The sequence below is a fragment of the Lissotriton vulgaris genome, chromosome 1_1, assembly GCF_964263255.1.
Source record: "Lissotriton vulgaris chromosome 1_1, aLisVul1.2, whole genome shotgun sequence".
NCBI lineage: Eukaryota > Metazoa > Chordata > Amphibia > Caudata > Salamandridae > Lissotriton > Lissotriton vulgaris.
Window position 1 is genome coordinate 1,423,469,908 of NC_141685.1, and position 14,054 is coordinate 1,423,483,961.

Below are 14,054 nucleotides of genomic sequence, written 5' to 3' on the forward strand. Positions count from 1 at the left end.
ATAACAAGACAGCCAGGCAGACAGCAAGTTCTGGTTGTCCTTCGAACCCAATCTGTGGGCGGTATCCTGACGATAGGGGCATGATGGTGACAGTGAAAATGATTTTGCTATCGTCTGGTCACTGCGCATGCGCGTTTGACTCAGTTCCTTTGGGCGGGACTTCCGTCTTCGGAAGTCCCGCGCACGTGCCCACAGAGTGCCTGAGAGCGGGGCTCCCATGCCCGAGGGAGACCCCCGGCTACAGAAGTCCCGAATGGCGGTAAGTGGGGCTTAGTTCTAGGGGGGAGGGGGTTGCGCTTGTGTGTGTGTGTATGTGTGCGATGGCGGCGGTGGGAGGGGGGTCTTTGTATGTGTGCGTGCGTGTGTGTAGGTGCACTGGTGTGTGTGTGGGGGGCCTCTGTGTGTGCATGTAGGTGCGCTAGTGTGTGTGTAGGTGCGGCGGAGACGGGGGGGGGTGTGCCTGTGTATGCGTGTGGCTGTGTATGTGCGCATGCGTGAGTGTGGGTGCGCGTGCACGCAGTGAAATCCAGCCGAAGAGAAGCGCATGGCACTTTCTTGTCCTTCATTCTCCCGAAGCAGCTAGCTATAAGTCTCCACCTGGACGCATCCTTCGGATGCTAATTCCAGGCGAGACCTAAAAAGTCACTAAAGTTCAACGTTGATGCCGAGCTTAGTGTAAGTTTGTTCAGTGGTTTTTGTTCTATCTTTCTGCAAAATTTCCTAGGCGAGATAAAATGAGTTATTAAACATTTTTTCACACACACCCCATTCCTTAACCCTTTGTCCCTGGATTTATCATCACAAAACCTGCTCTGCCCAAACTCAGCTGTGTGCATTGATAGAATGTCAATTTTTGTGCATGTCCGTCCACTGCGCCAGAAGTCATAAGCAAAAAAAATCTTTTCAATAAAAAGTGCATCTGAACCATATGTGCGTGTGTGTGTGTGTGTATATATGTGTGTATATATATATATATATATATATATATATATATATATATATATATAGTTTTAAACAGAATTTCAAACTTTATTTTCACATGACTAAGGAACATGGTGTAAAGGTGTAGAAAAAGTGATTTAATTTTATCGTCTGGAGCACCTTCCATAACCTCTACAAAAAAATCACGAGAGAAAAAAAGTTTACCTCAAACATGGTTCACCAATCTCAACAGACGGACAGCATGTTTCACAGGGCACAATCACCTGAGAACACACCAGAATTCCGAAAACCAGTATATTAACACCAAAATATGATTTATATTGGGGCTAAAACTGTTATCACCCGTCATATGTGTGCTGCTTTTTGCGAGTCTCAAAAATAGGCTTTTACTACAATTCACTTCAATGGATACTCTGACTTGGATTCCTGTAATGGATGCCTCAACATGTTGTCCTTGTTGTGGCCAGCCAACATGAACAATATGTCAGGATTTTGTTGTCTCTTAAATTGGCCAGTCAGATCTTATTTAGAGATCAATGGTTCAGGTATTCATAATTTGTTGACCTCTTTATGCTCACCTGGTACCTGTCTTTAAAAGCTTATTTCTATACAGCAGCATCCCAGATTTACACCAAATCACCACAGTCACAAAAAAGCACGTTAATGAAGTAAAGTTCTAACTTTTTGCCAGATTTGGTGTAATTTCATTCAGCCATTCTTTCCAGTATCGTAGAGAAAGGTTTCCTGCATGAATTAGCATTGGAAATTGCAATTTCGGGACCACTGCCTCCCAACCTTTTTCTTCTTTACTACCTCTTGATAGATCATTGTGAATCTTTAGATAAAGGAGAGAAGGTATTTTTTTTATTGGAAAGTTTAGTGCAGATTTGCCTAACGTTGCTGAAGTGGTTGGGGAAATAAAAAAAACACCCTCATGCACCGGCGAGCAATGTGTTGTCAACTCGCTAGCCAAATGACATTAACTATACTCGCCACTCTATCATACCGTGTTCTCACAAATCATCTCAGTTGAGATGTCATAAGTGTTGTTATGAAAGCTGTGATTTCTCTTACTATGCTTGATGTATTATGAAAGGGTATGAGCAGTGCATCATTAAAGCGCGAGTTATAGTTAATGTAGTGTGGCTAGCGAGTTGACAATACTGTGTTTGGAGGTGTGCGAGTTATAGTAATTTGAAGGTGGTGTGTAAATTATAAAATTAAGGTAGAGCTATAACTTTAGAATTTCCAGTGTTTGTCTAGTTTAAGTTTAGTTTGTATAGAAAAAATAAAGTTTTCCTAACTTTGTTTTAACCTTTGATTATATATATTTATTTATTGAATTTCATTGGTTTTTATTTTTAATAAGTGTTTCAAATTGTACAGTGTAGTGCCGTTGAGTGGAGTGGCATACAGTGGAGTGCGGTAGAGTGGACTAGCAAAGAGTGGAGTGGTGTGGAGTGGCGTGGCTTGGCATAGAGTGGAGTGACATAGAGCTGAACAGCATAGAGTGGAGTGGCGTAGAGTGGCATAGTGTGGAATGGCGTTGAGTGCGTGCAGTGGTGTGGAGTCGAATGTTGTAAAGTGGAGTGGCATAGAGTAGAATACCGTACAGTGGAGTGGTGTAGAGTCGAGTGGTGTACAGAGATTTGTAATTCATCCATGAGGCTACCTGATCCAAACAGGAGTTCAAGGACATGGAGCTGTGTTCCGAGCAGATGATAAAAAGATGATTTGGGTATCATCTGCATAGGAGAATAGGGTGAGATGCCCGCTTTCCTCCAGGTCAGCTAGAGTACGCACATTGTTATTGAAATGTGCAGGACTTAATACCAACCCCTGAGGAACCCCAGAGGTTAAAGCATGAATCATGGATGAGGAGCTGTCTGAAGAGACCAGAAAGGTACAGCCCTTCAGGAAAGAAGAAAACCATGATATCCCCAGGATCCCCAGGTGTGCCAGTCTCCCTAAAAGAATGTCATGGGACACAGTATAGAAAGCGGCACTGAGATTAAGTAAATCAGGGCTCCTGTCTAACTCTCGTCTAGGATCTGCCTGAAATGTTCTGTGACTCCTAGGAGGGCAGACTCAGTACACTGTCCTGCTCTAAACCCTGATTGGGAGTAATGTAGAAAATCCTGAGACTCCACAAAAGCTGAAAGTAGGGTGCAGACATGCTTTTCAAGAATTTTCAACAGAATAGGGAGAAGAAAGAGAGGTCTGTAATTAGACCAATTGGTAGGATCCAGGTTGGGTTTCTTCAAAAGAGGAAGGACAGTGACATGCTTCCACACTTGCTGAATGAGACCTTCCTGCAGTGAACAATTAAGAAGTCAATTCAATTCAATTCAATTTCAATCTTTATTTCGTTGCATTGCAACATAAAAGATAACAATAAAATATACAGTTCATGGTAAAATATACAACAATATAACATTCGTTATAATGGGCACCCTAGTACTGCATTACTTCTACATTTCATCAAATTTAACACGTTAGCTAGTATTTCATCAATAAAAGCACATGATTTATAATTTCAGTTTGGCACAGTATCAGATAAATATTAAAATGTTAAAAGCAGTAGAAAAGTTAAAAAGACATTAAATTGAATTTAGACAACCAGAATTAAAAATGCAATGCATTGGCTTTGTTCATGATTCCAGGGAGTCTGAATAGCAGCTTTCTTTAGTTTAAAATGAAAGAGATAATTTCCTTCTAACAAAATAAGTGGACAATAGAAATTTGCTAATACCGAACACGATTACTTGACTGGTGTCCACGCTTAGGATTCTGCCAGCTTCCCTATGGGAAGTAGAGCCGATGTTACGGCACAAGGGGACTATCCACTTTTTCCTAGCTTTATCATAACTGGGACAAAAAAACAGTATGTGGAAAATGTCCTCCCTTTGGTTATTGGTGCACAAGGTACAATATTCTTTATCAGTCTTCCCCCATCTTTTCTCAGTTACTTTTATCCTCAACGTTCCATACCTAAATTTTAGATAAAAGGATTTAGCCAGTGGAGGTTGAATTTAATCTAGAAATTGTTCGAATAGAGCCTCATTTTTTGCCAAAAGAAATTTTTCAGTAAGAGGGCCGTGAGTTCTTGAATACACAGATTCATGATTCACGTATGACCAGAAGCTTAATTTAACAATTTTCTTGGAAGTTGGGTTTAGAGATTCAGGCTCGTTCCAAAAGTGTAATAATCCGAGCTTGGTAAGCCAGTTTTTTACATGCTTAAACCAAAAGATCTTATTATCTCTATCCAGCTCTAATACTTCCTTCAGCCCATTTCTATAGTCATATAATTCCAGGGTTGTCCATAATCTGACCCACAACAGCAATGGTCTCAATATAGCGTGCTGATCTGTGTGTTTAATGTTAAGATCTAAGAATAGGGGTATCAGGGGGGTGTTGATTGGAACTTTTAATAGTCCCCTGACAAATTTGTTTTAAGAAGTCTAATCTGAGCAAACATGATATCAGAGTCTAACAGGCAGAGCTTAGCCGGGGGAATAGGGTCCTTGGAAGAACCTGATATTATAGATTGTGCCAGAGAAACGAACAACTGCAGATCCAACAAGTCCCTGGAACCTGGTGTCTGCCGTACAGGAAGAGGATTGCAAGAAAACTGGATGTCAGACTATGAAATAGATGAACAGTTATTAATCTGAATACAAACCCTGCTTGTCTTCATCAAAGAATGCTGGTTGGCCTGCACTTTATTCACAAAATAAAGGGTTAAATATTTCCTCACATTGGGACTGAGTTAACCCTTTCCATGCTCATGACGAGCTCAGCTCGTCATGATGCACGGTTGAGCTGTGCTGATGACGAGCTGAGCTCGTCATGATTAGTAGGATTGACGAAAAGTCAGCATAGGAGGGGAAAACACCTAGCAGCCAAGGTGTTAATGACGATACAGGAGCAGTCTTGCTCGGATCAGATCCTTCCCTGCTCCACAATGGCCAATCCCAAAAAGGGAACAGTTAGACAAAAGCACTGTATGTATTCTGTGTCAAGTGTATTGGAAATTAGGGAACAAAAGCCTTAGATGAGCATGTTTATCAACCCATTTGTAATCAAAAGGTTCTTCTTTGACTTAGTCCTGTGAGGATGACCATCGTAGACTTATTTGTCCTTTATCCAGAGCTCGCTCATTTAAGAAAACTCTCTTCCGTTTTTCATGCTACATGGGCAGTGTCTTTGTGTATGACTTCGCATTTGTTCATTTGAACTAATATGACTACTTTATAATGCCTGGTTAAATCCCACTTTGGATGCTGCAGATTTGGGAATATTTTAAGCTCACGAGTCTGCACCCCTCATTTTGCATAATGACAAACTCTTACTTCAAAGAACCTCAGGATCAGGGAGTTATTGGGGGACTTGGGAGAATTCATTACACTCAAATGGTTGCTTGCAAGCTTTGGGATTATGAAGAGAAAGATGTGTTGTAGGAAGCTGGCTCTGTATATACTATACCAAAGTGAGGTATAGTGTGCACAGAGGCCTGTGGTACCCCAAATGTAGGCAGAGGTGAAGTTAGAAAGCACCTCACTCTCTATTTTTGGTAGTTTGGTCCAGCAGTAAGACAGTATCAGAGGAAAGTGTTAAGCATTTGTTGTACACACTCAGCAAATGAATTCACATCCTCAAAATCTGAACTTCAGACCAATTGGTTTTGTATATTCTTTTAGTTATTTTATTTTTATGAACCAAGCAAGCCTGGCTCAGGTCAGTGATAAGTACTTTGCGGTAAATGTACAGTTGTAATACAGTTTGAATTTTTTAATAGTATATGCATGACTTACAGTATGGTTTCAGAGAAATGCAATACTTTATACATACAGTACATAGACTTTAATGGGCTTTTCAGTAAAATTACAGGTAAGTTACTTTTGAGATTACTTTTTTTACTCAGAGTAGTATACCTGCATACTACTCTGGGACATTTCCTGTAAACAGATAATTAAAATCGTTTTTGTTAGTTAGTGCAATTTTAAAGAATTTATTTAGTTTTTCAAACTCCTCCCTTTCCCAAGAAAAACAGTCCATGTTATCCTATGGAGGAAAATAGTGTTATTGGTTTAAAGGTAAGTATTTGGTAGTGGGAGTTGAGGTTCTGGGGGTAGATCCAGGGGTCCCCCAGTGTCAAAGGTGCACTCTTGTTAAACCCTCAGTGGCACTAGGGCGGCTGGCTGCAGAGTGTTGAGGCCCAATGTTATCCATCGGGGAGTAGGGGGCCTCCGGTTGGTGGCTGCTGACGAGCAGGCCATTGGGTTATGCGAGCAAAGCTCCTGGACTATAGTTCAGGGCAAATGGGGAAACAAAGTAGCACCAAAGGTGTACCCTCAGCGGCACTAGGGCGGCCGGGTGCAGGGTGCAATTTCAGTGACGGGCGCCCTGTTGATTTCAATGGGGAACATCCGGTTTGCAAAGCATTGTAGGCTTGGGGACGAAGGTCTTCTGGGTGCGACGACCACTTCGGGAAATAAGTTGGGAAGTTCGGGATTGGTTCGGCATCGTCGGTATGGACACCTAAGGCCGTGGGGCATCAGGTGCAGGGGTGTATTTTGGGGTTTTATCTTCTTACCAGCTCCTGGTCGCGTTTGAGAGGACCTTCTGGATTTAGGCTGCAGGCGTCGGCTGGAGGCAGGTCAGGGGTCGCCGGATCTCTGGTCAGGATCGCCGGGGTGACCTCCTCGTATTGTTGGCCCGCTTGGGCTGTGAACGGCAGGTGCAGAGTGGTGCAAATTTGCGGTTTCCGGCCGGGGCCAGAGGTTGCAGATGAGCAAATCTGGTGTTCACGGGAGAAAAAGTCTTTGTGGTTGAAGGCAGGCAGGTCCTCCGGGGTTTTCGAGGTTGCTGGCTGCAGGACACACCGGGATTTCGCAGGAGCAGGTTCTAGGTGGAGACAAGCCGGTAGGGCTGGGGCCAAGTCAGTGGGCGTCTTTCTCTTGTTAGCTGCTGCACGGCTGTTTGGTTCTTCTTCTTCTTGTAGTTTCTTCTTGTCTGAGGAAGCAAGGTTCAGGGGTGCCCCTAAATACTAAATTTAGGGGCACTGCAGGTAGGTAAAAGGTAGGTAAAGGTAAAATAGGTGGGTACACCCCTATTGTGCCACCCTCCAGTGGGAGGGGGGCATGAGCCTGTCCCTGGTTGGCTGAGTCCCCCCCCCATCTGCAAGATGGCAGGGACTGAGAGTTGTGCTTCACCTCGCGTCCCCCACCTGAGGGGTGGAGTTGGCAGAGGTGAGCGCACCTCTATTCTTCACTTTTTTCCCCGCAGGTTCCCACCGCCTAAACTGGGGGTCAGAACCAGTGAGGAACAGTTGCTGAAAGCAGCAAGTGGCCTGGGGAAGCTCACAAAGGTGGCAAACCTTTGAAGCTTCCCCTTCGTGAACCCTGCCCATCCTGGGGGAGGAGGCTTGGCACCTTGTCCCAAGATGTGCATTGTTTCAGGCCTCAGAGAGCAGCAGGCTCTCGACCCAGGGGTCCAGAAACATGTCTGGTGGTGGAAGCTGAAAGCAGCTACTCAGCCTGGACACTAGTGGTAGGTTAGTTTTCAGTGGGCATCTCTAAGATGCCCTCTGTGTGCATTGTTCATTAAATCCCCCACTGGCATCTGTTGGGTTTAAGGTGCTGAGAAGTTTGATACCAAACTTCTCAGTTTTCAGTGTAGCCATTATTGTACTGTGGAGTTCGTAATGATAAACTCCAAGCACCATATACTCTTAATGGCAGCACTGCACTTTCAATGCCTTATAATGGACGTAGACACTGCAGGGGTACAGGGCTCATGCACCTGTACCCTCCCCACTGGTATAGTGCACCCAGCTAGAGGGGTGAATGACCTATGGCAGGACAGTGGATTGTAGGCATGGCACACAGAGATCTGTGCCATGTCGACTCTTCACTTTGTTCTGCACCAAAACATGCAGCCTGTAAAGGTAGTGTGTTATTGTAATGGTACAGGACCTCTAAGGGTGGCACAATAAGTGCTGCAACCCTTAGAGGCCTTCTCTGGTCACAGTGCCCTGGGTACCTGTGCTACCATTTACCAGGGGCTGACCTGTGGCCAGAGATGCCAATTAGTTTTAGACATTAATGCAGTTTTAGGGAAAGAACATAGGCCCTTGGTACCTGATTAGCAGGAGCTCAGGGCAGACTCAGTCAAAGCACATCAACAATTCAGCAAAAAGTGGGGGCAATCATGCAGAAAGAGGGCTCTTTCTCATACATGTTGCCTGACGATTGCTGGTGGTTAATGTTCTTTCTCTAAACGTGATGTGGTTTTTGGGCTTCACTTGCTGCCAATATCGTCATGTTTGCAGTAGATACGCTTATTTCAGAAGAATAGTTTGACATACAATTGTATTTTGGTTTTGTGTTTGGCAGTTTTCTCTGCTGTGTAAAAGAAAATAGTTCATGCTGCTTAGTCCTAATTTTAAATCTAAACTCTTTGTTATCTGTGTTTCTTACAGGACAACGAGACTGATAACCGAATGATTTCGGAATCTTCCCAGATGAGCGAATTTGAAACCCTTACTGCCAAGTTTCATTTTGTGGATCTTGCGGGATCTGAGAGATTAAAGCGCACAGGAGCCACCGGAGAGCGGGCCAAGGAGGGGATTTCCATCAACTGTGGGCTGGTAAGTTGAAGTGATTTGTCTCCTCGGGCTGCTAATTAGTTTTTCTTTCTTGGCATCCTCTGTGCAATAATCCCGCCGTGCTAATCCTTAATGATGCAGCGAACAAAGGCTTCGGTGCCACAGCTCACAAAGGCCAATTTAAATTGGATACAAGTAAGATTTCGGACCTTGGAAACATTTCTGCTAGCTTTTAATATTTTTATGGGAAATCATGTCGGTTGGGGTGCTATACATTGGAAATATAACAAATCGATGTATTGGCGTGCTATTCGCTGATTTGGAAATACATGATCATTTTAATAGCGAACATCCTCGCTTAAAATTACAATATGTCAGAAAGCTGTTGCATTAAGCCCCTTTTAACCTAATGATATTTGCATTTCAGTACACCCTACAGCCATAAACGTAACCTATACAAAACTTTAAATTTAGTATTACATTTCTGGATTCTGTTCTGATGAACTATAAATGATGGTAGGCATTATACAGGTACATGTATTAGGTCAGTACACTTTTTAAGTTATAATGTGGGTCGGTCTGCTTGAATTAAATTGTGCTGTCTGATATGGTGAAAATGATGGAACTGCCTCCATTCTTTAGATAACACTAAGGGCCATGTGTATCAAGCACAAATGCGTTGGCAAACGCCGAAATTCGATCGCATTATTGCTAAATGGTATGTATGAAGCTAATCTGCGTGTAAAATAAGGAATCTCAAAATTTGTGATTCCTTAAATGCAATGTAAGAAGCACCAAAAAAGTGCAATTTCGCCTTAAGGAATCGTAAATTACCACCAACTAAAAGTTGGTGATAATTTGCAATTTCTTTGAAAAATGCACTTTTAAGCATTTTTCAAAGTGCCATGTGACGCACATACATGCCCTTAGGGCATGTATGTGTACCACATGTGCACCCATGCTTATTTCAGGGGGGCAACAGTGTGTTCTTTTGACACCCTTGAAATTGCATTCTCAATTTGCGTTTCGCTAATTGCTAATCGCAAATTGAGAATGTCTTCCCATTCATTCCTAAGGGGCTCTAGGCCCATAGGAATGAACGGGGAGGTATTCCTTAATTGCGAATCGCAATTTGAGATTAGCAATTAAGGAATATGTAGGATTCGCAAAATTTATTGCAAATCCTACATACATAGCATTTTGCGATTCTTAAATAGCGATTCGCAAAAAATCGCTATTTGAGAATCGCAAAATGACTTTTTGATACATATGGCCCTACGTCCGTAAAGAAACAATTTTTAGATCTCATCTACAGACCGCTTCGGCTGCTTTCTAGCAAACAGGCTTGTTGTATTTAGTAAAGGTTTAGAGTTGGCTTTGTATCAAAACATTGTTCATGGTTTGATGACTTTCTAGTCCCTTTGTTCCCTTTCCCTAATCCAGTGGCCTTCCTCCCTCTTCTTGTTTGTCCCGTCCCAAAAGTCTTTTGGATTCTTCATTTTATGATTAGATTAGTTGTATTCTTTCTTCCACTGCTGCCTTGAGGGAGCATTTTTGGATTTTTGTTTCAGCATTTTACTGGTAGTGTATTGCTGTCTTTGCTCTGTCCTGCAATCATTCGCACCTGGCATCTATGCCCTGACAATCTTTCAGCTCTCCCACTTGTCCTTTACTTGCCAGCCTTGCACCCCGTTTTTTAAAGTATTGATTTTTTCTAAATGTCATTTCTATTTTCCAAAGTGCCCCTCCCCCTCTGTATCTGATTATCAACCCCGCCCCCCCCCCACACACTCATTCTTTGCTCTATAGTGCTATTAGTCCTTTTCAATTTTTATTTTTTTACTTTTTATTACCCGAGGGTATGGAAAATGCAGTGACTCCAGGCTTTCCCATTCTTTGTTTTTGATGCTCCTGCACACTTTTTATGTTTAATTTATAATTTCAAAATGGTTCTTGGCCGTGTAACAACAATAAGTTAAAAATGCCAATATGACCTCTGAGTCATAAAGCATTAATATTTACTGGTGCCTTCTTGGAAAGTTTTTCTATTAAAGAAAAAACATTCAAAGGTAGCTGCTATGCGTGTGCATACATTGTTATAGGTGAAAATTTTAGAATGGATTTTCTCATGAAGAAAAAAACATTCCAAGATTGCCGCTGTGCATGTGCCTGTATCTTGACGCACCTGCTACCATTTTCATGGAAGTCCAATGCCAATGGAAACAACCATTGGCATAGCTAATGGGCCAGCACCTACCTTTCAAAGATGAGACCTGTTGGATTTGCTATTGCTATTTATTCAGTGAGTTACAGGTGCAGGCTGTTTGTAAGGTCTGCCCAGCCCTGTCAAGTTTCCCAGGTACCTGCGTGAGGGTGCTGCTCCAATCCAATCCATTCTTTGAATTCTGCGAACTGTAGTCTTCTTTATTTCATTATAAAACAGGACTACAAGTCCCAGAATTCAAAGAAAAAAACCTGGACTAGTGCATCAAATCACGCATCTATGAAACCTGGCATCTATGTCTGCTGATGATTAGTGGGCTTGGTGTTGTCACTTGTCCGTCCTTCCTTACCTTTTAACTGATTACCTCAAATTAAACCGCTTCTTTTGATCGATGTCTATCTACAAGAATCTCACAAATTGGCAGTCAATATAAAGGCCTGTACACTGTGAGTACCTACTTGTATTGAGCCATTTCAGGGACATGCCCTTGTGAAATTAAACTACGAGAATTAAAGAAGCAAGGAAAGTTTTAATGGTTGCAATAAACATAGCTCCTTTATCTTGTGGTGTTTTAGGCCTCAATTTCTCTACATCTATTTCTTTATAGTGTGTCATCAGGCAGAGAATCTAAAAAAGGGCATATTATTAGCAAAAATATATTTTTGGGGGCAGAATGGTCTTCTGTTTCCTGGGCCATCAGTCATCTGGCCAGATATTCTCATGGGCTCCTGTAGAGACAACTAAATGAATATGTAATTTGCTCATTAGGGTGGTTTCTGGTGACAAGGAATTTTCCAATATCAAAATGAGCATTTTTAGAAATCGGTGGCTCAGTAACTCTAGCACTGAACTCTGACAAGCAAAGATATGTGTCATGTCTTGTAATATTGACATAACGTTTTTGGAAAAATGGTTGAGTTATCATGGAACTTGAAAGTTGTCTCAAAATCTGCCAGATGTTTGAAGTTACTGCCTTTCTCTAAACCCATCTCTCTCTTGCTTTGGGGTTTTTGTGGTTTTTGGGAGTCAGCCAAGATAGCAGAAGAAAGCACAACACTGTTTTCATCTCGTATATACATGTATATATCGGTATTCTTATAACGCAGTCCTAGCCAAAGGGAAGTAGTGCACTGTACTTTGTGGGTTGTGTTGGCAGACAGTGTAATATCATGTACATCAAGTAGGGGGTTTACATTTTGAATTACATAATTAGCTTACATTTTTCATATATAGCATTGATTTTCACATTTTTAGGCGCAGGGAAATTAAATGGTTTACCCAGAATTGCAAGACTTTGTCACGTTCCTATACTGTGATTCATTGACGAATGGAGCCTCAAGAGGACTTGTGTAGGTACTAGGGCAATTAATTTAGCCCTCTCCTTGCTTGTATCAAAATAATCAGTAGTTGGACTTTGGAAAAAGAGGTAATGTGTCCTCAACTCCTGTAGGACACCACTGCGTGCCTGTGGTAGACTGCCTCTATTTCAAAACCGCTTACCTTTGTTTCAGATGCTTCAACAATCAACCTCCGCTTTATTTTGCTTGCGGGGGGAGCAGCTTTATCTCCACAGATGTAACATGTGGAGTACAGAGAAAACTGATAACAGTACCGAAGTTTCATCTCATTAATCACTGCGGAGGCTTCTCCTCTTTGCATACTTTTACTGTCTGGAATGTGCTACAATAATATATTTGTCTCCCTTTCTCACTAACTATCTTCAGGAAAAAGCTAAAGGACAGTTTGTCTGCAGAGGCAGAATTTTATAAAACAAGCTCCAAGAGACTCTGTCAGATGGTCTGGCCTTTATAGCTGCTTTCACCAATCTTTTAGAAAAACCTTCTAATTTTTGGTATTCTTTTGCTCTGCCTCCCTCACATTACATGCTTGCAATTTGTTTTATAACCAACATTTTATAAATTTTTAAAATATGTGAACATTTGCACACAACAAACTTTACTGCTTTCACAGTAACGCCCCCTATCCGGTTGCCGCCTTAAATAGCCTCACTTCCACATTAGTCCTTAAGTCACACTATTTGCCCCAGATTTTTTGGTGTTTGAGGGTAGCCCCTTGCGGCTTAAACTGTTGCTTTTTTTGGCACACCAGTCCATTGCCGCTCTGGGAACGTTGGCGGCTTTACTTTTCCTCAGTGTCTTGCAATGACCCACTTGGCCAATAGTGTTGCATTTCCATCCAGGAGGTGCTGTCCACCTTATTGCATTTTTTTAAAGAAGGACATGGTAGAGAGATAGTGACTTAAAATGAATTTGCATTATAATTCAAAGTATTTTTGCTCCCCACAAAGAGTGGATGCCATTTTCTCCAGTCTGTGTCTTCTGAACAAATTCCCCAAGAAAGAAAAATGCATGCTGATCACTCTTGCTTGTGTCTTGTAAGTGCTAATGTTGGATTTCTAGCTGATGCCTTTCGATATTCAGGATTCTTACTTGCACATACTCCTCAACTGAAAGCTTTCCTAGTTCCTCTACTTTCTGGTAGGATAAGATAAATACATGTTTAAGACCAATCCTTTCTGTTTCACCTCCGCCTTTCTATGTTTTTGAAAGTTTGTAACTGATGGTAACGCCCCTTTGCAAACATAATGTCAGTGTGTTACTCTAATCCGTGCATGGGCTGATCAAATAATATTAGCCAGAAAGATCAAGTCATTATACAGGACAACTTGCTCCCTCTTTTACAAGTTGGGTTTATATATAGAAGTATTTTTATGAGCCATTGGAACCACAAAGTCTTAATAGGACCATTTCTGGATGCAAATGAAATAGTGCCATACCAAGTGAACAGTACTCTACAATACAAGTAAATGAATGTGTGTGAAACAGTCTCTCGCAGTTATCCTGGCATCTCTTGCAATTCGAGTAAAGTACCCTTACCCTGCAGGCTTGGCTTGTGTAAGTCTAGGTATAGGTGTGTACGATCTCCAGGCTGACATTCTTGAGTTTTTCCTTGCAGCAATATGACTTTCCACTAAAATGGTCATAATTTTGTTCGTTTTGTGGCTTTGTGACTTTGAAGAGGATGCTCCAGTTGTTTTTTTCTCTTTGTTTTGAGAGTTGTTTAAAATGTAATCTAGCAGGACAGAATATCCAATTTCTGCTGCAAGATCATTTAAAAAAAAGTTGTCTTCTGGAAGACTATCCTAAAATGTGTTATGATAGGCAAGCTCTTGGATAGAACATTATGCTAAAACTAGGCAAAACGTGTTTGATTCCCATCAAGGGATGTGCTTTAATTGGACTACTGCTTGACCTC

The 14,054-nt window shown here is 41.9% G+C and overlaps 1 protein-coding gene across 7 annotated transcripts in view; it reads left to right on the forward strand.

The window, feature by feature from the left end:
- KIF21A (kinesin family member 21A) overlaps positions 1–14,054 on the forward strand; it is an 863,983-nt gene that overhangs the window by 203,928 nt on the left and 646,001 nt on the right. For all 7 annotated transcript variants that reach the window (XM_086967225.1, XM_086967228.1, XM_086967231.1 and 4 more), the window contains exon 6: positions 8,429–8,596. In XM_086967225.1, coding sequence (XP_086823351.1) covers positions 8,429–8,596 — 168 coding nt within the window. The remainder of the gene's footprint in view (positions 1–8,428; positions 8,597–14,054) is intronic.